This window comes from Myxocyprinus asiaticus, chromosome 30, assembly GCF_019703515.2.
Source record: "Myxocyprinus asiaticus isolate MX2 ecotype Aquarium Trade chromosome 30, UBuf_Myxa_2, whole genome shotgun sequence".
Taxonomy (NCBI): Eukaryota; Metazoa; Chordata; class Actinopteri; order Cypriniformes; family Catostomidae; genus Myxocyprinus; species Myxocyprinus asiaticus.
In genome coordinates, this window is record NC_059373.1 from 41,406,729 (window position 1) to 41,431,665 (window position 24,937).

Here is a 24,937-nt window from a genome sequence, read left to right on the forward strand (position 1 = left end):
CTTTTAATACATTCTTTTACAATAACTAAATTGCCAGAATTCGTTCACATCAATCTCTTATCTAGTAATAAGTGCATATTACAACATACAATGCAAGATTTCGCAAACAACTCTACAAGACTGTAGAAATCACTCAAATCGAGCCAGTCGCAGTTAAACACTGAACACAGAAGAATAAAACATTACCTTCATTAATTGAACTATTGTTTTGGTCTCTGCAGCACATGGAACTAGAATACCAACACTTACTAACAGGTTAACTCACCTCTGTATCTGCAGCTAATCCACTCAGTTACTTTACATTCCACCGATGCTCACATTACTTGCTTTGATCAAACTCTCCACTGTATGCATAAATAATTGGCTTCATTCCTCTGATCTAATGTTTAATTATATTTGGGGCATTTCAGAGAAAAAATTTTTAGGGGACTGCAAGGCAAATACAGCTGTCAGACCATTCAACACTGGGTTAAGGTGGGCTGACTGTCTATTTAAGTTTAATGAACATCTAGTGTCATCTATACATGGTCAATAGACACATTTTCTGTAAATGCTCAAATAATAATAATAATAATAATAATAAAACATGATTCAAGTGCAATTGTTTTTTTGTTTTTTTTAATAAAGCCAATCCCACCAATAAATTACACATTCACTTATAAGATTCCCTCTCATGAAATTCTGTTTATGTCAAAATACTTTACAAGAACACAAAGGAAAACAAAAAGTCAAAGCACTTTTTTTTAAGTCACAATGCATCTGCACAGCTCTCAGTAGTTGATGTCGAGTGTAAATCAGGTCAGACGGTTGAAGGGTTGAGGAGAATCTGTGAGCAGGACACTGAAGGGAATATTTCGTAGTGCTTCTCTGAAAAACATGGTTTTCTTTCTTACTAAATTGTAATACAGTTGTGCTCCCAAATTTGACACACTTAACAGGAACTTCATCCTTAGACCAGAAGATCAGATCAGTGTACACTCTGCACAGAAATCCAGAAACACACAGGTCATGTGATCATGTCAACATGCTACTTATAACAACCAATGAAGTCAACACCCCCGTTCACAACACAAACTCAACAATCACTCACACAGCACACATCACAGCCATCAGACAGTCCTCTGTGCATATCAGCAGTTCATGTACAGTATGTACAGAAGAGCAAAAAACACGTTACAAAAATTGTAACTTACTGTGATTTTATAAAAAATAAAAATGTTTAGAAGTTAGGAAGGGGAAAACTGGTACTTGTTTCAAGTTTATAATCTATAATATGTATTTAACTGATGTGTTGTCTTTTAAGGACAACCAAAAATGAAAACTGTCATTGTTTACTCACTTTCATATCACTCCACCAGAAAAGTAGGATACGACTTGTGCACAACAAAGTCTTCGATTGCCATTGTATTAGCCATATGACAGCTCTGTATGAGATCGAGGAATAGACACACATTTAAGTCGTTCATCATTGATAACTTCCCCCTCTGCAACAACTCTCAAATCTCTTTTCACTCCTGTGCCATGGATAAATAAGATTTGTACAGACAATCAATAAGTTTCGCATTCCCTCGCAATACCATTATCCATCCCTTCCGAAAAATAATCATGGTTTTATAACAGTAATTATAGTTCAACAATGTTATTTAATGCAACACAAACTATTGCAAAAGAAAAAGCAACTTATTGTGAGGGAATGCAAAACTATTGCAAATCAATGCAAAACTTTTTGAGACGGAACGTAAACTATTGTGAGAGAGGGCAAAACTTATTGCAAAGGAACAGAAGACGATTGCAAAGGAACGCAAAACGCTTTGTGAGGGAACAAACTATTTCAGGAAATAAATTCCCTCCCTGTCCTCTAAGGGGCTCTGTAGATTTGAGAGCTGCAGCAGAGGGGAATATTATCAGTGAATAATGACTTACATTTTGGTCTGTTCCTCACATTAAGCTATCATATGACTGATGCATGAGTCATATGGACATCCCTTGGTCACTACATGCATTTGTTGTATGGAAAAGAGCAGCGTGAACAGGTCTGGAATGACAAGAGGGTGAGTAAATGACAATTTTCACTTTTGAGTGAACTATCGCTTTGAGATACTCCATAGGACTCCACCTGTGATTTGCTCTCTCTCTCAAAAAAAAACAAAACAAAGAAATTCCTTTGGGCGTGACCACAATCTTACATTCCAACCAATGACATTCATCAGCATGTCAGCTTCACATATTCAATGTTTGCGCTGTCAACTTTAGCATCGCTCTATGAAGTTCTCTAATGGATTTATCAACACTTCCAAATCAAGCCATCGTTTCTAACTGACACAACTACATGCTTGTCAGGCAAATGTAGCTCAGTCCTTTGAGAGAACTCCCGGCTGTTAGAAATAGACGGACGAATCAAGTGCTCACAAGGGCAATGGGATTTCAATATACGGCATAAATTATGGTAATCTCAACGAGAAAGCAGGTTTAACAATATTTGGGTGATCACAAAAGTGTGGCTCTGAGAAAAAAAAAAATCCTTTTACCCTTTATTCTTGCGATAATATGGATTAGAGGATAATGCCACAGTTGGAAGTGACGCTTCTATAAAAGCAGGAAAAAAAATCTTTAAGAGGGATGATTTAAGCCATTGCTCGGAATTACATCTTTGCTGGTTCTGGCATTGAAAAGCATCCCCCACTTGAAAAAGGGAAAAATGACAAAGAAAAATAAGCACACGGCATATTCATGTAAATATTACTGTCCCTTGTCACTTAATTCAAGGACATGTTCAGTGTTTAAAGGGACAGAGGTGCTCCTGCCACAAAGGTTCTTGTCGGATATGCGTTAAACTTCATACAAAACGTCGACCTGAATAGCAGTTTCTGTCCCACAGTATTCATTCTTCATATGCCCCAAAAAACATGACAGGCTTAAGTGCGAGTCTGTCAGGAGCGTAGCGGAAGGGATTAGCGTTAAGATTCAGCATTCTGGGATTCAAGTGGAGATCAAATTCACCTCACTGCTATTGAATGTCAAAGACACGCTTGTGGTTGTGTGTGTGTTAGCATCAATGTTCTTATCCGGTTCACACTCCCTATACGCTTTTCCCTGATGCGGAGACTAACTCTCTCGGTGCTAATATATGAGGGTTTGTGTTTTTAATCAAGGCTGGTCACTCAAAGCATTCATATGATGATCACATAAAGATCTCACAAGTGTTCTCACGTATACTAATAAACTCACTCCCACCACAATGCAAGTGACTTTCTACAAAAGTCAGTCAACAAATTCAAGTCAGTGTTTAAGCAAATCTTCGGATCACTTGGTGCTTAAGGGTCAATCAAAACGGGTACCTTTATGTCCCTCATTTACATACACTACCAATCAAAAGTTCAGACATAAGTTAATCAATATCATGATGTAAAACAATTTTATGCTTAAATTTTTTAAATTAAGTTTTGTAGACAAATAAATTGGTGTCTATGAATGAATTTCTATACAAAGCTAACATGTGGCCAGCATACATGGGATTTTCTTCAATACTGTTTAAAAGCATCTCAGGACAAAGCACCTCATGAAGTTGCTTGAAAGAATGAACAATGTACAGAGCTGGAATCTACACAAAGGTTGCCGACTTTGAAGAAGCTCATATTAGTTTTGATTGAAACTTTTTTGGTTGCTACATAATACCTATACTTCCGTTTGTGTTATGTTATAGCTTTGATGACCTAACTATTATTTTATAAAGTGAAAAATAGTAATAAAAAAAATAATGAGTAGGTGTGTCCAAACTTTTGACTGGCAGGTTATGTGTAAATATTGACTATGTAACAATGAACAGTGGAAACAAAATTTTAATGTGTTATTAGGCATTTAATTCTTTTCCTTTTCTTTCTTAAAGGAATAGTTGACCCAATAAATGGAAATTTTCTCATCATTTACTCACCCTCATGCCATCCCAGATGTGTTTGACTTTCTTCTGCAGAACTCAAATTAAGAATATTTTGGAATATTTCAGCTCTGTAGGTCCATACAATGCAAGTGAACGGGTGCCAAAAAAATATAAAGGCAATATCACATAAAGGCATCATAAAAGTAATTCATTTGACAGTAGTTTAATCTATATCTTCAGAAGTGATATGATAGGTGTGGTTGAGAAACAGATCAATATTCAAGTCATTTTTTTTTTTTTTACTATCAATTCTCCTCCCTGCCCAGTAGGGGGACGATATGTATGAAGAATGTGAATCACCAAAAACACGAGAATGGGAACGTGAAAGTGGAGACTGACTGATTTATAGTTAAAAAAAAAAAAAAAAAAGTTAAATATTGATCTGTTTCTCACCCACACCTATCATATCGCTTCTGAAGATATGGATTTAACCACCGGAGTCGTACAGATTACTTTTACAATGACTGTCTGTGCCTTTTTGGAGCTTTAAACTGCTGGTCACCATTCACTTGTATTGTATGTACCTACAGAGCTGAAATATTCTTCTAAAAATCTTCATTTGTGTTCTGCAGAGGAGAGAAAGTCATACACATCTGGGATGGCATGAGGGTGAGTAAATGATAAGAGAATTTTCATTTTTGGGTGAACCATTCCTTTAACGGTCAACCCTGTTATATGACCAACATATAGGCCAATTAATATTTATTGGTTTTTAATTTATTCCAATTATGACTTTCTTCACCTAACAGAATGTTTAAAATCATAAATTTACTTTAAAAATAATAATTTTGATATGGAAATGGTGTCCGTTTAATAATGACCCATAAGCACTTCTGGACATTCTTCTGTCTGAAAGAGCAGCTTGTGTTCTGGGTCCTTTTTAAATCTGATGAGATTTCATTTGCCTACATTCTAGAGAGCGTAAAGTATACCTAACTTCTCATTTCAGGACATCATGTTCAACCTAGTCTCATAGAATCACATTACTATACCTTCATTTTTGCAAAATGATTTATGCGTGGCTTCTTCTACGTATTGCAGCAGTTTCCAGGAGAAATAAACACTAGAGGCGCTACAACAACGACTTTTATTCGCTGTCACACAAATCACAAGTAAAATGTTTATTGTTTGTTTTACATCAACTACATTTACGAGCTTGTTCGAGTGCAACCAAATTGCACAGTAGCTCAACTGATATAGTGTTGCACTTGCATTGCAAAAGACCTGGGTACGAGTCCTGAAGAGCACACGAGTTGACACGTGACCGAAAGTGTCATAAAAGCACCACAAAATGACGTGGTTGCTTCAGCAAATGTGTTTTTGATCTCACGTTTGCTTTTTATGAAAATATACTGTAGGTTAGGTTTAGGATTAAGGTTTAGGGTAGGGAGGTCGGTTTTGCATTAACCTTAAAAACCTGCACTAAACTCGCTTTTAGCGCCACACAGTAGACATTTCACCTCGGAACTGACACAATGCCTGTAATGAACCTCATGATTTCATTTTGCAAAAATGTTGCTACATCATATAATTTTCATGAGATTAGGCTGATTAGGTTTTGGTAATTTTAGTCAGGCTGAGCTGGACATAAACCACAGAGTGATGAGGGAAAAGATCCTTCACATGTGCACCTTCCATAGCGCCAAGGTCAGTTTCTAGCAGGAAGCAAATGCTAACAGTGTTTAGACAGAATTGCCTTGAAACTTGTGTTTATTTCATTGAGGGCAATCATTGATTATAGAATAATTTACCGTATCTCTTTTGAAATATCAACTACAAACTATTGCCTTGTGAAGTATTTTGTAGAAAAGGTGAAAAAACACTGTTTTCAAATTGAGCAATACAAATTCAAATCCCTGAAGCCCTTATGTGAGCGAAGTGCTGAAAAACAGTTATTGATCCCATTGTACAAAAGCTGTTAAATTTGACCGTGAAAATATCAAGGTGGCTGTATAAGAGGCGGTTATTTCCTGCGTTTGCATTAGAAGTTGATTTAGCACCGGGAGTGATGTAGGACGAGCTCTCAAAGAGAACGTAATGGAAAGACATTGGAGTTACCAAGAGAGATGGAAGCCATGAGTTTGCTGCGCTCTATTAAATCTACATTTGGGCTGGGCGATATATCTCAAAAATTTAAGATATATTCAATATTACACTGTTGCTGATAAAAGCGTAACCAAAATTGTCAATATTGTGATGAGTTTATCATGAATATTGTGAATAAGCACGCTAAGACAGGGATATTTTCGCAGTCTGATTTAAATCTCAGTAGCAAAAAAACACAAGAGAGAGTTGGGATGCTCGATTCATTGCAGCAAACTGGTTCGTTCAAACTGTCTGCTTCAGTAAATCGTTTCAAACACTGACTGAATGATTTGTTTCCTTCACTCAAAAAATTTTAACAGAATTCCCATGTGGCATCTTACATGCTTTAAAATGTTTCTGTTTAGTAAAAAAAAGTAAGTAAATATTGCGGTTTATAACCATGTATTATATTGGTGCATATGAATTAAACATTTTTAGTTTAAAACATTTTGGAAAAATTCACCGATTATTGTTAACTAGACTTACTGCATTTTACCTATTGGGTCATTCTGTGTCAACTCAACCAGAGGTCCCTGGCTCAGATCTGTTTGACTTTTTTTTTCTTTTTCTGATGAAATACATAATTGATAGTGGAAGCCAAAATATGAAATGCTATGGATCAATAATTATTGAGTAATCCATTATTTGGTAGATGTGGTCAAAAAAATAAAAAAATAAAATAAAATAAATAAAAGTCACCAATGATTTTGGAGCAAAACTACTTGGTGGAACAACTGAAGTCTGGGATCTCTGGTACCCAGACTCTGACACCCAGACACTTTCACAGTGTCAATTCTAGTTCAAACATTATTCAGACTTTTAAGAAATACTAGCTTCATACCATGTGACCCACATATGGTTTTCAACCACTGAAAATGTGAAAAATTTAGAGATGGAGTCAGACTGAGAGCCCAATATATCTGGTATGTAACTGTATAGGGCCTAAAAATGAAGATACAAAAAGCAAACTTTGTTCTAAACAAAGATATCTTTAAACTTTGAGTTATAAGCACTCCAACTTTGGAAAACAAAAACAAAAAAACACCACCATTGGCATATAATGCAACAAGATGTACCGAAGTCAACTGATTTTAATAATACACCTACATACCTCTGTGTAAAAATAAAATAATGAAGCTGACACCTAAGTTTTTTTTTTTTTTTTTTTTTTTGTTACTTGTAGTTTTGCTCCAAAATAAAAAAAAAAATTATTTTGACCCTCCTCTACAAAATAATGGATTCCTGAGTAAATAGTGATACATGGCCATTTACATTTTGATATACCTCATCATTTATTTTATTTTCAGAAAAAGTACTGACAAAATAAAAAATTTCATCAGAAGTTTCTTAAATTTGGTTGATTTAACATGGAAAAACCCTGTTACATTAAAATTTTGAATCTACTTGACGATGGTTTCTCTGGTTTAAAAAAAAAAAAAAAAAACTGTTTCAAGCCATACATAGAGATTCAAATTGAATATCACCAAAAGACATATCAACTATTAAAATAAGTAGTCAAAATATCAAACTAGACTTTTTATAGCTATACCGCCCAGCCCTACTCTACATGCTGTCTGATTTCTCAGTACTGGAATGTTCTGGAACCTCAAAGTAATATTGCAGGTTCAATTCAAGTTGAGCTCAATGGACAGCATTTGTGGCATAATGTTAATTACCAAACAATTAATAAAAAAAAAAAAAAAAAAAAAAAAAATCGGGGGGACCTGGGTAGCTCAGCAAGGAAAGATGCTGACTACCACCCCTGGAGTCGCAAGTTTGAATCCAGGTCATGCTGAGTGACTCAGCAATTGGCCCAGTTGCTAGGTTGGGTAAAGTCACACAGGGTAACCACCTCATGGTCGCTATAATGTGGTTCTCGCTCTCAGTGGGGCACGTGGTGAGACGTGCGTGGATACCACGGAGAATAGCGTGATGCCTCCACACGCGCTATGTCTCCACAGTAACACGCTCAACAAGCCACGTGATAAGATGCACGGACTGACAGTCTCAGATGCGGAGGCAACTGAGATTTGTCCTCTGCCACCCGGATTGAGGTGAGTTCACTACGCCAACACAAGGACTTAGAGCACATTGGGAATTGGGCATTCCAAATTTGAAAAAAAAATAAAATAAAAAAAATCAAGGTTCCAGTGAGACACTTACAATGGAAGTGAATGGGGGCCAATTTTTGAATGTTAAAATACTCACTGTTTCAAAAGTATAGACACAAGACAAAGGATATGCGTGTAAACATGATTTTAGTGTGATAAAATCACTTACTAACTTTTTCTGTGTAAAGTTACAGACAATTTTATCACTTCGTTGCCATGATGATGTAATGTCAATAAACCCTAAAACACTAAAATGACTGTAAAAATTACGATTGAAACTACTTTACAGCTCAAATAATATATTAGTTTTAACAGAAGAATTAATGTTAGAGCTTTTATAAAATTATAAGCTTCACATTTCTGCCTTTAAACCCTCCAAAAATTGCTCCCATTCACTTCCATCATAAGTGCCTCACTGTAAATCAGATTTTTGCTTTTTTTAAAGGAGGAGGAACGAGTCGAAATACATTATGCCATAAATACTGTCGATTGAGCTGAACTTGTATTGAACCCGGTATATTCTTTTAAGCATGATGCGGGTCAATAGGAAGGCATCAATGAGTGGAAATCTGATGTTTTTCCTCAATGAAACCAAAGTCCCTGTGTGCTTGTGGACAGTTGAGACATTAGAGAGCATTTAACATTGCTGTAAAGGCGGTTTATCAGCAGTGGATGGGTCGTACTACACCTTCTTCAATATAGTTTAAAGAAAGGACCAAGGACCTGTGCAATCACCCCCCTAAAAACCCATTCCTGCCACCAAACAATGTGTTCTGACGCTCAAAAGAAAGAGTCTTCCTAGACGGCAGGAAATATAAAAAGTTCACCCCGTCTGAGATGCCATCCTCTCACGTGTCCCAGTCGAGTTCCCTGCACGCGATCCGAACTAGCCTGAGCTCCAGCTCGACGGCGTCGGGTCGTTCCTGTGGATTGGCAGACAGCATCTCTCGAATTAGCTGCTTCATGCCAGCATTCATGCTCTTCTTCCGGGCCGGGATGTGGAGCTCCATCTTGGGGTTTTCCAACAGAGCTTCCCCCAATGGGACAATATCCTCCCCCTGCTGTACATAGCTCCCCAACAGCTCCTTCTGCGTTTCCACATCCACAAACGTGATCCGCTCCACCATGGCCCATATGATCACCCCCAGTGCAAAAATGTCCGCCTTAGCAGTGTAGTGGCCCTCCCAGACTTCTGGGGCCATGTAGAAGTCCGTCCCACAAGCCGTGGACAAGAAACACTTGTTGACGCTGGCTGGTTCTTCAGGGTTCAGACCCGAACATGAGCAGACCTTGCTGAGGCCAAAGTCAGCCACCTTCAGGGTGGGCTCGGGCGAGCCGGCCGGGCTGCGGCTCTGCGAGATGAGAATGTTGTCGGGTTTGAGGTCTCGGTGGATGATCTGGTTGCGATGCAAGAAGGCAAGCGCGCTGCCTAGCTGAAGCATGAAGCTGGTGTTGGTTTTGCGGCTGGGTTTGCGGGACAGCAGATAGGCGTTCATGTCTCCGCCGTCGCAGAAGTCCATGACGAACCACAGGTAGTAGGCGCAGCGCGGGTCAAATGTGATCTCGCCTTTCAGGGAGGTCTCCACCAACTGGGTGCATATAAACAAATACATTGTTAGAACAATTTACGCAATTGTGCAGCACATGCTTTGAATATACAGTGGCCCCACACTTAAATCTTTATGAATTTCATGGCATAAATATAAGGTTCAGAGAATAAACCTGAAATAGGAATGTGTTTCAGTCACAATGCATATTATGTCATTTAGAGACGATTTAGAGACATTTAGAATGTTACAAATGGCTATTTCTATTTAAATATTCTTAAAATGTTCTGTTTGTCGAAGAATCCTCTTGCAGCAATGCAGGTTTTTGGCATTTAGAAGCTGCTAGTTTAGGACCTGTGAGAAGTCTGTTTCTCAAACTAGAGACTGGTGATTTACTTGTCTTTTTATTGTGCATCTGGGCCGTCCACTTCTCTCTCTATCCTGGTTAGAGATTATTTTTTCAAAACAGTAATGTATGGAATAGCCTTCATCTCTCTAAAATAACAGACTTTAGGAGAAAATAGAATTTCAGGAGAAATGCATTTCTTTTTGCCTATTTTTAAAACCAAAATTTGAAATGCTAGTGTAAAGCAACTTGTAAGAACTCAATACCTCAGCAAATGGGGAAAAAACCCACTGAATTGTGATTTGCGCATGGTAGCGCAACTATTTTCAATTGTTCTAATAAGAATTACATTTTCTTGAATACCAAATTAGCACTTTAGAATGCTTTTGTAAGGAATAGGTGACACAGTATGTGTTATTTCAAAACATAATAATAATAATAATAATAATAATAATAATAGGCAATTAATGATTTTGACAGTTTTTTTTTATCAATTTAATGCATCCTTGGTGAAAGCATAAGTTTCTTTCAAGAACAAAAATGTCTGTGTTCTAAAAATGGAAGTGTATATACTATATATAATATAATTTCCATAAAGTAACTTGTAACAATTACTTGAGTAGTTTTTCAGCAAACTACTTATTTAGTCTTGAGTCATAATATTTCTCAGTACTTCCACTTGTACTCAAGTAAATTATTTCTTCAGTAGCAGTCCTTTTACTTAAGTAAAATAAAAAATAAAAAATCTGTACTCTTTCCACCACTGATGATGCATTGATACAGATTTGATGCTACCAGATTTTGACTGAGAAGCAGATCTGTAATTTAATTTAACCATACAGTTTATATTTTTATTTAGGCCTTACTTTGGGATAACATTGGGTTTCATAGGTCGTATTACTGGTAACGAGCCAAAAGTAGTGAGTGTGCACTTCTTTCTATTTTACCACAATGTAATGTTGAATCAGTATAAAGTTGATTCAGGACTTTATTAGCCCCAGAAGAACATGGCCTGTGCATGCATTCTCTCTGGGTACACCAAGGTTTAAATAATACAAATTATTTGGCCTGCAAAAGGTGACATTTAGAACAAACCAAAATTAAAAACATTTCATTTTTAGTCCCTGATCACAACAATTTTTGCCTTTATTTTGAACACTGCATCTATGATTTTATCATTTCAAAAACATGCATCTTTGTTTTTCTTGAAAATTGTCCTTGTGCCATCTTTCTTCAAACTAAATTACACTTGGTTTGATATTTAGTTATCTGATGCAATGACATTTCATAACCGGTTGCAAAAATACCAATAACAACTCTCGAATGTGCAATTATAACAAAATTATTTACAAAATCTGAAATATCTCATCGTTTGGTAACAGGCTGTTGATGGCAGTAAGAATTGCATTTCTTATTTTGAAATATTTCTTCTTTAAAAAATAAAATCATTAATGAAACTGTTAGGAATCAGGACTTGAATTATTGAATTCCTTTACAATTCCCAGGCCTTTTTTTGTGTGTGTGGTTTAAGTGTCCAAATACATTACATTATGTATGCATTTCCACACTTGTATCCTGCAGTGTCAACTAGTACAGAATTATGAAGTAACATTTTCATATGTATTTTCAAAGTCCATGTAAACTGTTATGACAAAATGTTTTAAATGATGCACACTCACTGACTCCAGTCATATCAGTCACATTGATGAGTCCAACCCCACCGCAAAATCAACCGAAATAAACAAAAATATCAAAGCGAAACAATCCCAAAATTACTTCAAAGAACTTTAAAGGCATACAGTTGTGCTCAAAAGTTTGCATACCCTGGCAGAAATTGTGAAGTTTTGGCATTGATTTTGAAAATATGACTGATCATGCAAAAACAAAAATTTATTTTCTTTAAAGATAGTGATCATATGAGGCCATTTATTATCACATAGTTTGTTTGGCTCCTTTTTAAATCATAATGATAACAGAAATCACCCAAATGGCCCTGATCAAAAGTTTACATACCCTTGAATGTTTGGCCTTGTTACAGACACACAAGGTGACACACACAGGTTTAAATGCCAATTAAAGGTTAATTTCCCACACCTGTGGCTTTTTAAATTGCAATAAGTGTTTGTGTATAAATAGTCAAAAAGTTTGTTAACTCTCACGTAGGTGCACTGAGCAGGCTAGATACTGAGCCATGGGGAGCAGAAAAGAACTGTCAAAAGACCTGCGTAACAAGGTAATGGAACATTATAAAGATGGAAAAAGGATATAAAAAGATATCCAAAGCCTTGAAAATGCCAGTCAGTACTGTTCAATCACTTATTAAGAAGTGGAAAATTCAGGGATCTCTTGATACCATGCCAAGGTCAGGCAGACCAAGAAAGATTTCAGCCAAATCTGCCAGAAGTATTGTTCAGGATACAAAGAAAAACCCACAGGTAACCTCAGGAGAAATACAGGCTGCTCTGGGAAAAGACGGTGTGGTTGTTTCAAGGAGCACAATATGACGATACTTGAACAAAAATGAGCTGCATGGTCGAGTTGCCAGAAAGCCTTTACTGTGCCAATGCCACAAATGACAACACCTTGACATGCCTAACACCTTCTGGCACACTGTAATTTGGAGTGACGAGACCAAAATAGAGCTTCATGGTCACAACCATAAGCGCTATGTTTGGAGAGGGGTCAACAAGGCCTATAGTGAAAAGAATACCATCCCCACTGTGAAGCATGGTGGTGGCTCACTGATGTTTTGGGGGTGTGTGAGCTCTAAAGGCATGGGGAATCTTGTGACAATTGATGGCAAGATGAATGCAGCATGTTATCAGACAATACTGGCAGACAATTTGCATTCTTCTGCACGAAAGCTGCGCATGGGACGCTCTTGGACTTTCCAGCACGACAATGACCCTAAGCACAAGGCCAAGTTGACCCTCCAGTGGTTACAGCAGTAAAAGGTGAAGGTTCTGGAGTGGCCATCACAGTCTCCTGACCATAATATCATCAAGCCACTCTGGGGAGATCTCATACGTGCAGTTCATGCAAGACGACCAAAGACTTTGCATGACCTGGAGGCATTTTGCCAAGACGAATGGGCAGCTATACCACCTGCAAGAATTTGGGGCCACATAGACAACTATTACAAAAGACTGCACACTGTCATTGATGCTAAAGAGGGCAATACACAGTATTAAGAACTAAGGGTGTGAAGACTTTTTTCTTTGTTGCCATGTTTTGTTTTATGATTGTGCCATTCTGTTATAACCTACAGTTGAATATGAATCCCATAAGAAATAAAAGAAATGTGTTTTGCCTGCTCACTCATGTTTTCTTTAAAAATGGTACATATATTACCAATTCTCCAAGGGTATGCAAACTTTTGAGTACAACTGTATATTTGGCTTATGGCAAAAGTGTTGCTTCCTTTAGCTTGCGGAACTACAGATCATTTGACATTTTAAATATAAACTACTCTGATTAACAGAACAACTTCTGTAATTAATAATGTACTCACTAGTAGCTCTAGTTCTAACTTCTCTCAATAGAACATCTCAGACAGTGATGTACACATTAAAGTTTACTGAGGTCACATAAAAACAATCCCACATGCCTATATGTTCTGTACATGCATTCAAATGCTAGGCTATAGAATACATGCAGTCAGAAGTATTAAAAATATCTTTAAGAGTGCTATAAAGTAAAGGTGTCCAATGTTACCTTCAAGTTCTCCTGGGAATATCATAGTTGGGAGTTTCTACAACTTCAGGCACTTTCTTGAACCAGGGGTCGATTTTTATTAAAACTAACAGATTTTAACTTTTTTTTTTTTTTTTGTGAAGTAAAGGTTAGATTAAACTGACTTGGAAACTTTTTACCAGGCCTTCATTTATGTTATGGTACTTTTTAAATGCCTTTAAATGTACAGTTTTAGCTTTGTCCCAAACCTAGACTTTCAGCACTAAGCTATGAAAATTCATCACAAATTATTACGTTTAAAACTATGATAATCTAAAAAAGACTGAAATAAAAAAAAAAAAAAAAAAAATCAACATTTGATTGAAAAAGGTTTCCATCAATTTTTCAAAAAGATTACGACTGTCATCGTGTCAGTAGTTGGGTTCCCATCCACATATTTTTATATGCATTTTGGAATATTACATAAAAACTGCTGGATGGAAACACCAAGATGCAAATAAAATCTCCAAAATGTGCATAAAAATGTTTAAACTCACTTGACATTAATAAATTTTTTCTTTCATAAGAAGAAATATGCATAAACTATGATGGAAAAACATTTACCGAATAAACTCCTTTTGAATTCATTAGGAATACAAGAGGTGCATCAAAAAGTAATGGGACTAAATAACTAGCGGACCAATCATCACGTCTGAAATGTTGATCTGGTCATCCTGAAATAACGGTGTCTAGAGAATCCAAAGCCTGCATAGAGTTTGTAGAGTAAATAAGTGGAATACAAACTTGAACTGTGCCGAAGAGCAGGTTTATTGACACTTCTGAAAAATATCTTATAGATCTGCACTGTAAAGTCTTAAGGATGGAGGAATGATGTGTGTGATGCGCTGCCACTCCCAAACAATGATAAAGTTATTTACAGTGTTTTGTCTGCGTGCTCTAAACCACCAGTATTTTATTAATAGAGTCACATTGGCTACAATTTCTCCGTAAGTGACAATTTTGTTCTTTTGAACACATGGGATGGAAACGTGACTTTATTCACACACTGTTTGTGTGATACTATGGTTTTCCCAAAAATTTGATTCGCAAGTTGAATGGAAACATACCTAATGAAGAGCATGCTTGAAATTTGCATTATATTTAAAGGTGCAGTATGTAAGATTCAGAAACCCTTGTTATTAATGACACCTGTGGCCATTAAGTGAACTGCAGCCAGCTACCTGTTGCTTGCACTCGAGCACACACTCCATAGGGACGCATGTGAGCGAGCATCGACCAAAACAATGACATAACGCACAAAGAGACTGAACGTGATTCACCGACATCATGCTGACAGATAAGGTAGCATAATTAATATTACACAGTTATGACTGTTTTACTACAAACTTTGAGACTGTATATTATATTTGACTCTCCAGTGCTGGAACAGGGCTAAAACAAAGTGTGGATATAGGTCTGACTATGCGAGACTGTAGTTTGAAGTAATCACTTTTCATTGCATGATACATTGACTGCATTTATATGATAGCCTATGTCGGCTTTAGCTAGCAAGACAGCTTTATCAATAGCTGTTAGCTAAATTTGGTGGATGATGACAGTAGCTGTTTGTAAAATAGACTGTACATTATAAATATGTTGACAATTCAGAATTGATGTGATTCCATCACAACTGTCATTTTGATATCTCGATGCGCTATTGTTTTATAATAATAGAATGTATATATTTTCTGTATGACCAAGTTACGTTCCACTAATGAATGGAGCTTTTGCATTATCTTGAACATTGTCTAGCATTCATTCCATGTGTTATTGTAGTTTAGCTAAAATTACGCAGATCAATCCTTATGGCACTATATTTCACATGATTTGCAGTTATGTAAGCTTACCTGTCCAGTAAGAAAAATGCCAATTCAGGGTCAGTTTTGATCCCCAAAAACGAAGGTCCCTCCAGGACTCAAATGCCCTGCCGATGTTCACTCTAGTTTTCGCTCGACCACGATCACGTTCCCGCTTAGCCAGACGGGATTCAGTAGATAAATGTTTTTATTTTTTTATTTTATTTTTTTTTTAGTTTTTTTGGCTTACTCTGAGTTTGTGCAGGAGTCGATGTTGTGCTGGGAGCCGGACGTTTGCTGGATTCCATCTCTAAGATAACGTTACCTAGTGTTGCAGTTTGTTGTCGCTGTTGAATAGCGGAAGAGAAGCACTGAGGCAAGGCTCTCGTGAGCGTGCATAAACGTCACATCCTTTGGATTTTCCCGGCAAAAGCGACCCACTCCCTTCGCATGAAAATCAGTCTACAGGCTTTAATAAGCAACCTAGGAAGTCCGGGAAGGACTCATTTTTGAAGTTGCGTTACAAGCCGTTCACACATTGGCAAAAAAAAGGGCGAATATTACATGAAAATTGTTACATATTGCACCTTTAAAGATGGCCATTTTGAAAAGTTTCACTGCAAATGTCACGTCTGTAAATCTGGAATTGGCCATCTGTTAACATTTTCAATGCATTTTGTCAACTTTAAATGGGCATTTTTAATATAACTGGTGGACACTGACGTGAACTCTTAAGGAGCAGTTCACTCAAAATGTTATATCCTATCACTTACTTTCATGTTGTTGAAAACTTGTCTGACTTTCTTTCTTCCATGTAACTCAAAAGGATGCAGAATGTTAGTTTCAGTCACCATTCAGTTTCATTGTATGCAAAAAAACTAACAAAAAAAAACCAAACAAAAAAAAGACAGTGAAAGTGAATGGTGACTGAAACTAACATACTGCCTCCTTTTGAGTCATACAAGTTTGCAACAACATGAGGATGAATAATGATTCGCTCATTTTTGGTTGAACTATCCCTTTAACTTTGATGAAGTAATCTGATAAAGTGAGAACTGTTTTAACTAAACTTTCCTTTCTAGAAGTCCACAGTGCTGAAAGTGCCAGAAGTTGAAGAAACACTCATTTATGAGTTCATAAATCCTAATTATGGTGTGATAGTTGGAGTGAGTATGGTTGGAATAAAATGGATCCAATTTATTTTTCTCTTTTTCACTTCCCCAACAAATACAGGACGCTTGTTTAGCACTAATGCAACAAAATGCAAATTATGTGCATTGTCATGTGCAAGCCAAATTATCCAGTAAACATTCATGATAAAAACTTTATCAAGACCAAGACCAATTCCACAATTGGCACCCTCCCAACTCAGAAAGTTAATGTTTCAAGAAAAGGTTCCCCACTAGTAAATACAACATTGTGTTGGAGTTGAATGCATAGATACGATCATTCCAAGTCATTCTGATTTCACTTGAAGGCTGCATTATGCCAAGATGTGATATCACAGTATGTCAAACAACTGCTTTCATACTGAATGAATATTATAGACTAGTCCGCACAGCAGCACATATCAAATTAGGCAATTACATTACCAGTTTTGGGTTTATGTTTTCCTATTGCAAAACCAAGCATCAATGTATGAAAGCCGCACCATCTGTTTGCACAGGCAGCCAATCACAGCACATCATATTAAGTTTATCTGATCTAAAACACGACAACAACACTGTCCATAGAGAGGCACTGCTGCATGTCATGTGTTGGTACATTTCACCACATCCTTCCTCCGATAACCTCTGCACTGAATTTATGTGCGGGGAGTCAGATTAACTCTGCTTTCTCAAACAAAACAAAAAAACAAAAAAAACAAAAATACCGTGGTCGATGAAAGCAATCTTTCTGATGACAACATAAGAATTTAGAAGCTAAAACGATAACCAGAGTGCAGACTGAATTCTTTTAGGAGGGCTAGTTAAAGAAATTCACTCGACTATTTTCCAGTTAGTTTCAGCCTCAGGCGGCACTGTCACGAACTGGCCACAGTCAGGTCGGCGGCCTTCTGATGTGTTTAGTGTACACAAAAATGGCAAGAGCTTTCTTGATCTAGCTCTAATCTAATCTGCAAAGGTTTTTATCATTTCCCTGGGAAACAAAGTAGTGTTTACAAGGTAGAACTAATTGTAAGTTCGATGAAACTTCGAATTTGAATTTGACAGCCTTATTGTGTCGGCTCACATGATTTTGTGAACGGCACACGTGGCTTTACTCGAAGATTTGCAGTGCATGCTCTTAGGTGAGAGCGCAAGGATACGTTTGCAGAGAGTCACAAATCTGGCTGTAACATAAAAACGAGGGCAAGAACATATTTGTTTGCATGCACCTGAATCTGTCTTCAAAATAACTTTTTCTGTGCACGTCCAGTACAACTTGTATGCATTTATAAGTGAATGAGACCCAATTTAGTGTCCCAGCTGTGCATTGTGGGTATTGTACCTCCAGATATAGTGAGGAGCTGGAGCCATGGCTCATCCTCTGAGCGAGACCATCTCTCTGCAGGACACATTCCTCAAGGTGGATGACGTTCGGGTGCTGGCTCTGGATGCTGCTGAGGGCCCAGAATTCCCTCAAGGCCAGCTCCACATTCTCCGGGGAGTGACAGCGGATCTTCTTCACAGCCACGCGAGCGCCAGTCTGCCGTATTGCTGCCTCATATACCACACCGTAACTGCCCCGGCCCACCTCCTGGATCAGCTCATACTTCGCCTCACTGCTCACCATCCTCTTCTTCCTCACCTGTGTTGCAGAGAAACAAAATAATCATGACTGGAGAGAAGGTATTTGTTGTGATAATGTATGACTTTGTGACAATGGCAGGGTTTATCCTCCATTGAAAATTGTCAGTGGCTGCCCAAGCTAAATATCGGCAACTTTAAAGTCGGCATGAAATCAAAATTTAAATGTATCCATTTTTATTTTCCTATTTATTGTCTTAATGCATGTTACTAGTCTCATTGTGATGGTACATCCATACTTTTTTTTTTTTTTTGTCATTTTCAGGACACACCATTGCTCTTGCGCAGCCTCAAGTGCTTGACAGGCAGGCTTTTAAAAACTTTCAACTGTAGATGCTGCTGACCGCAGTAGGCCTACCACTCCACAGATGTTTGCGTAGCACTCGTGGGTGATATTTCACTTGTTGAGCTTCGATGATGATTACATTCCACCACACAAAGTAGACAATTTAATGTCTTCTCAGTAAAATGTATTAAGTAAAACAATTACGAAGCATAAAACAGAAACAATGAAAAATGTAACATACAAAATTATGAGATATGTGTGTGTTCACTAATTATTACAAAAATATGATATTGGAATTTAAAGGATAGTTCACCCAAAAATAAAACTCCTATAAATTTTCCTCCCTGCGCAGTAGATGGTGTTATGCACGAAGAATACAAACTGACAAAAACAAAATAATGTGAAAGTGTAGATTTATAGTAAAAAAAGAACTTAAATATTGATCTGTTTCTCTCCCACACCTACTACAGGTGCATCTCAATAAATTAGAATGTCATGGAAAAGTTCATTTATTTCAGTAATTCAACTCAAATTGTGAAACTCGTGTATTAAATAAATTCAATGCACACAGACTGAAGTAGTTTAAGTCTTTGGTTCTTTTAATTGTGATGATTTTGGCTCACATTTAACAAAAACCCACCAATTCACTATCTCAAAAAATTAGAATACATCATAAGACCAATAAAAAAAACATTTTTAGTGAATTGTTGGCCTTCTGGAAAGTATGTTCATTTACTGTATATGTACTCAATACTTGGTAGGGGCTCCTTTTGCTTTAATTACTGCCTCAATTCAGCGTGGCATGGAGGTGATCAGTTTGTGGCACTGCTGAGGTGGTATGGAAGCCCAGGTTTCTTTGACAGTGGCCTTCAGCTCATCTGCATTTTTTGGTCTCTTGTTTCTCATTTTCCTCTTGACAATACCCCATAGATTCTCTATGGGGTTCAGGTCTGGTGAGTTTGCTGGCCAGTCAAGCACACCAACACCATGTGCATTTAACCAACTTTTGGTGCTTTTGGCAGTGTGGGCAGGTGCCAAATCCTGCTGGAAAATGAAATCAGCATCTTTAAAAAGCTGGTCAGCAGAAGGAAGCATGAAGTGCTCCAAAATGTCTTGGTAAACGGGTGCAGTGACTTTGGTTTTCAAAAAACACAATGGACCAACACCAGCAGATGACATTGCACCCCAAATCATCACAGACTATGGAAACTTAACACTGGACTTCAAGCAACTTGGGCTATGAGCTTCTCCACCCTTCCTCCAGACTCTAGGACCTTGGTTTCCAAATGAAATACAAAACTTGCTCTCATCTGAAAAGAGGACTTTGGACCACTGGGCAACAGTCCAGTTCTTCTTCTCCTTAGCCCAGGTAAGACACCTCTGACGTTGTCTGTGGTTCAGGAGTGGCTTAACAAGAGGAATACGACAACTGTAGCCAAATTCCTTGACACGTCTGTGTGTGGTGGCTCTTGATGCCTTGACCCCAGCCTCAGTCCATTCCTTGTGAAGTTCACCCAAATTCTTGAATCGATTTTGCTTGACAATCATAAGGCTGTGGTTCTCTCGGTTGGTTGTGCATCTTTTTCTTCCACACTTTTCCCTTCCACTCAACATTCTGTTAACATGCTTGGATACAGCACTCTGTGAACAGCCAGCTTCTTTGGCAATGAATGCTTGTGGCTTACCCTCCTTGTGAAGGGTGTCAATGATTGTCTTCTGGACAACTGTCAGATCAGCAGTCTTCCCCATGATTGTGTAGCCTAGTGAACCAAACTGAGAGACCATTTTGAAGGCTCAGGAAACATTTGCAGGTGTTTTGAGTTGATTAGCTGATTGGCATGTCACCATATTCTAATTTTTTGAGATAGTGAATTGGTGGGTTTTTGTTAAATGTGAGCCAAAATCATCACAATTAAAAGCACCAAAGACTTAAACTACTTCAGTCTGTGTGCATTGAATTTATTTAATACACGAGTTTCACAATTTGAGTTGAATTACTGAAATATACAAAACTTTTCCACGACATTCTAATTTATTGAGATGCACCTGTATATCTCTTCTGAAGACATGGATGAAACCACTGGAGTCATCTGGATTGATCTGTGCCAAGTTGCTTTTTGGAACAATAGTTATCGGCAAAAATCTATGGCGATAGTTGCTGATAGTTTTTCATTATTTAATTGTTTCAAAATAAAAGTCCCTGCTGTGTTTTGGGCTTGTTTATCCTTAAAAGTCGGCGTAATGGACCAAATTTTTTATTTTTTTCTGGTTATTTTGGGGATTTAGTTGAACAATAAACTGCATCTGGGATTTTATTCAATTAGGACTCTTTGTCTGCCTGTCACAGAAAGGAAAGAATAAGCATTTCTTTTTTTTTTTTTACTTTCTATAGATCAATTTTAAAAACTATCTGCCAATTAATCTGCAAAATCCACTATTGGTCAACCTCTAGTATGGATTACTTTTATGCTGCCTTTATGTGCTTTTTGGAGCTTCTGAGTTCTTCTGTGGACCAACAGAGCGGAAATATTCTTCTAAAAATCTTTGTTTGTGTTCTGCAGAAGAAAGGAAGTCATGCACATGCCGCCAGTGCATATGTGTGTTTTAAGTGTAGGCCTTCAGTACTATTCATGCCATTAAGAAAACACTGTTTCACAATTAACAAGACACCTATGGACATCATACATTGTTGCAGACAACTAATAATACCAAATTACATTTTAAAAGCCCATCCATGCAAGAAAGTCAAAACCAAGAAGGTCTAATACCAGGAAAAAAAAATCTATCTAATGATATTTGAGATTTAAAGTCATTTTTGTTTCATAAGGGTACACGGTTACTTTTCAAAACTTAAACTGACACTGAATGCTCCAGCCAGCCTAATTTACACTTAAACTCCTGATGTTGCTATAATAATGCAAAAAGCACTTACCAATTTGCTTGAAGTGAAAATCAGCCCTCCTTTCCTGTTTTCATCTTGGGTTTTTAAATCCATAAGGATCTTTCTCAATGGTGATAGCAGCAGTGATGACAGCTGGCTCATCAGCTAGATCTTGCGCTCTTCGCTTTCAAATACGTACATAACTTAAAGCGTGATTGCGTCACTCAAGGCCAGCTAGAAGGCCTGGACTGGGATACATCCTAAAGAACACACCCACCTAGAACAAATAAATCAATCTGATTGGCTGATGAATCTGACAATCTGACTTTAAATTCCTATTCATTTGCACCGTTTAGGGATTCTGTAGAAATACTGAAGGTGGTCGCACACCGGACGTCGTGGCTAGGACACGGCACAGATCAAACAAAGGGCAGGTCCATGCGGTTCAGGTGGCAGACAGTACACACAGAAGTTACCAAGGTTTTTTCCCTTACTCAAGAATGAACAACGGCAGAGTAAATAATCTATGTCCTTTGATAAAGATTTGGGTCGTATTTAATGGAAAATATGCAAGTTGCGCTCCATGGCACGGCAGAAATTTGAGCAGCCTCTGGAGTCATAGCTGGGCAGCAGTGTGCATACCTTCATTGAAAACAGTTGTTTCATATTTTAGAACGAGCCATGTAATCCGCCAGTCATATCCAATGTGCGACCCCCTTAAGGGGGTAGAGCTCAGAGTCACGCTGCTTCGGCTAACGAGCTTGGCTCATGTGATTTGTGAAACAGCTGTCACTCTTCGCTTGTAAGCATCAAGGAATAAATTATGATTGGATTAACTTTTCATTTTTTGTTATTCGTTTTTAGATGAATTAGGACTGAAAAGAGACTGAAAATACATAGGCGATTACAAGGTGAATGAGAATGAAAGGATGAAGAAATATGTATTTATCAGGCATGTTAGGCCAGCAGAAAAAGCTTTACTGGCCCTGTGAATTCGCCACTGCACATCTGGGTGAGTAAATAATGAGAATTTTCATTCTTGGATGAACTATCCCTTTAAGATTGGAGGACAAACAGTTGAAGTCAGAAGTTTACGTACACTTGGGTTGAAGTCATTAAAACTCATTTTTTAACCACTTCACAAATTTAATATCAGCAAACTATAGTATTGGCAAGTCGTTTAGGACTTGTGCATGACACGAGTAATTTTTCCAATAATTGTTTACAGACAGACTGTTTCACTTTTAATTGACTATATCACAATTCCAGTGGGTCAGAAATTTACATTAAGTTAACTGTGCCTTCAAACTCAGTGCCTCTTTGCTTGACATTATAGGAAAAAGAAATCAGCCAAGACCTCTGAAAAAAAAATTTTGTGGACCTCCACAAGTCTGGTTTATCCTTGGGAGCAATTTCCAAATGCCTGAAGGTATCACATTCATCTTTACAAACAATAGGATGCCAGTATAAACACAATGGGACCACGCAGCCATCATACCGCTCAGGAAGGAGACGCATTCTGTCTCCTAGAGATGAACGTAGTTTGGTGCGAAAAGTGCAAATCAATCCCAGAACAACAGCAAAAGGAACTTGTAAAGATGCTGGAAGAAACAGATAGACAAGTATCTATATCCACAGTAAAACGAGTCCTATATAGACATAACCTGAAAGGCTGCTCAGCAAGGAAGAATTCACTGCTCCAAAACTGCCATAAAAAAAGCCAGAATACAGTTTGCAAGTGCACATTGGGACAAAGATCTCACTTTTTGGAGAAATGTCCTCTGGTCTGATTCTTTTTGGCCATAATGACCATCGTTATGTTTGGAGGAAAAAGGGTGAGGCTTGCAAGCCGAAGAACACCATCCCAACCGTGAAGCATGGGGGTGACTGCATCATGTTGTGGGGGTGCTTTGCTGCAGGAGGGACTGGTGCACTTCACAAAATAGATGGCATCATGAAGAAGGAAAATTATGTGGATATATTGAAGCAACATCTCAAAACATCAGCCAGGAAGTTAAAGCTCGGCCGCAAATGGGTCTTCAAAATGGACAATGACCCCAAGCATACCTCCAAAGTTGTGGCAAAATGTCTTATGGACAACAAAGTCAAGGTATTGGAGTGGCCATCACAAAGCCCTGACCTCAGTCTGATAGAACATTTGTTGGCAGAACTGAAAAAGCATGTGCGAGCAAGGAGGCCTACAAACCTGACACAGTTACACCAGTTCTGTCTGGAGAAATGGGCCAAAATTCCAGCAACTTATTGTGAGAAGCTTGTGGAAGACTACCCAAAATGTTTGATCCAAGTTAAACAAAGGCAATGCTACCAAATACTAACAAAGTGTATGTAAACTTCTGACCCACTGGGAATGTGATGAAAGAAATAAAAGCTGAAATAAATAATTCTCTCTACTATTATTCTGACATTTCACATTCCTAAAATAGTGACCCTAACTGACCTAAGACAGGGAATGTTTTCCACGATTAAATGTTATTTGGCTAAGGTGTATGTAAACTTCTGACTTCAACTGTAATTAACAAAAATAATTCAAACTGAAGACAACTTAAAGCACAGTGCATGAAAGCAACATAAAAAAACTGTGCTAATGAAAACAAGCATTGTTGTGGTTGGACTTAAACTTCTAGTGAAATATATACTTGTGACAACTTGCCCCAGGTAACCCCATGCGCTGGCGCGCACGCACACACACGATATGACAGTATTTTTAAAAGGGGTTTCCTAACACTTTCATTGGAAAAAATTGACGCTTTTTGAGGCGGACTGGCACGAAACATTTAAAACCCCTCCGTTATGCAAAGGTAAACAAACGTTTCTGCGCTACTAACACGTGCGTGCGTGCGTGCGTAATCAGCTTGACGTGAGGAAAGAGAGGCAGCGATCAAAGGCCACAGCCAACATTACACGTTCACAGATTGCCCACTGAACGCAGTACTGAGCAGAAACACTCGACTGTTGTGTTTGTAATGCAGTCATATGATTTTGTTGTGTAAAGGCCTGCTGGTTCTGTGTCTTTCGGCCACAGCGCCGGTGTTTTTCGCCTTTCCAGCTGGATACCACTGCCTGTACATGACCTTACACATGAGAGCAGCGCTGCATGGTGCTCATATGTTGCTGTGACAGTCTCAGTAACGGTGTACTTCATAACAAAACCCCTCCAGCAGCAGCACCTGCGCAGCCGCACAACACACATGCTCAGACAAAGAATCCCGCTGCACGCGCACAAACACAATTAACATTTACCTGTGCACGACGAATCTTATTCCCAATGTAACTGCTTTGACTCTTCTCTTTTTCGGGCAGCCATTATAAACGGAGGCCGCCACACACACACACAAACCCTTTTCCTTCTCTTCCTTTCTCTCTTTCTAGCAGTGAGCGTGAGCGCGTGCCCGTGAGAGCGCGCGTC

At 38.0% G+C, this 24,937-nt stretch overlaps 1 protein-coding gene across 3 annotated transcripts; it reads right to left on the bottom strand.

The window, feature by feature from the left end:
• Positions 1-601: 601 nt before the first annotated feature.
• LOC127420740 (serine/threonine-protein kinase pdik1l-like) lies at positions 602-24,929 on the bottom strand. Of its 3 annotated transcripts, none has more exons than XM_051663256.1 (5): positions 24,772-24,929; positions 21,562-21,787; positions 18,045-18,344; positions 8,961-9,722; positions 602-867 (listed from the first exon to the last, which is right to left on the bottom strand). In XM_051663256.1, the coding sequence occupies exons 2-4, from the start codon at positions 21,670-21,672 to the stop codon at positions 8,982-8,984; spliced, it is 1,152 nt and encodes a 383-aa protein (XP_051519216.1). In that variant the 5' UTR covers positions 21,673-21,787; positions 24,772-24,929; the 3' UTR covers positions 602-867; positions 8,961-8,981. The 3 variants fall into 3 exon arrangements, with proteins under 3 accessions (XP_051519216.1, XP_051519215.1, XP_051519217.1); XM_051663255.1 differs by having other exon boundaries at positions 602-979; XM_051663257.1 differs by lacking the exon at positions 21,562-21,787 and having other exon boundaries at positions 602-979.
• Positions 24,930-24,937: the final 8 nt, after the last annotated feature.

Excerpts from the sequence above, each read along its gene's own strand:
- LOC127420740 (XM_051663256.1), bottom strand. The coding sequence starts at position 21,672 with ATGAGCCAGCTGTCATCACTGCTGCTATCACCATTGAGAAAGATCCTT. Across the intron at positions 18,345-21,561 it reads TTTTCACTTCAAGCAAATTG|GTGAGGAAGAAGAGGATGGT; the intron begins GTAAGTGCTTTT and ends TCTGCAACACAG. Across the intron at positions 9,723-18,044 it reads GCTCCTCACTATATCTGGAG|TTGGTGGAGACCTCCCTGAA; the intron begins GTACAATACCCA and ends ATATGCACCCAG.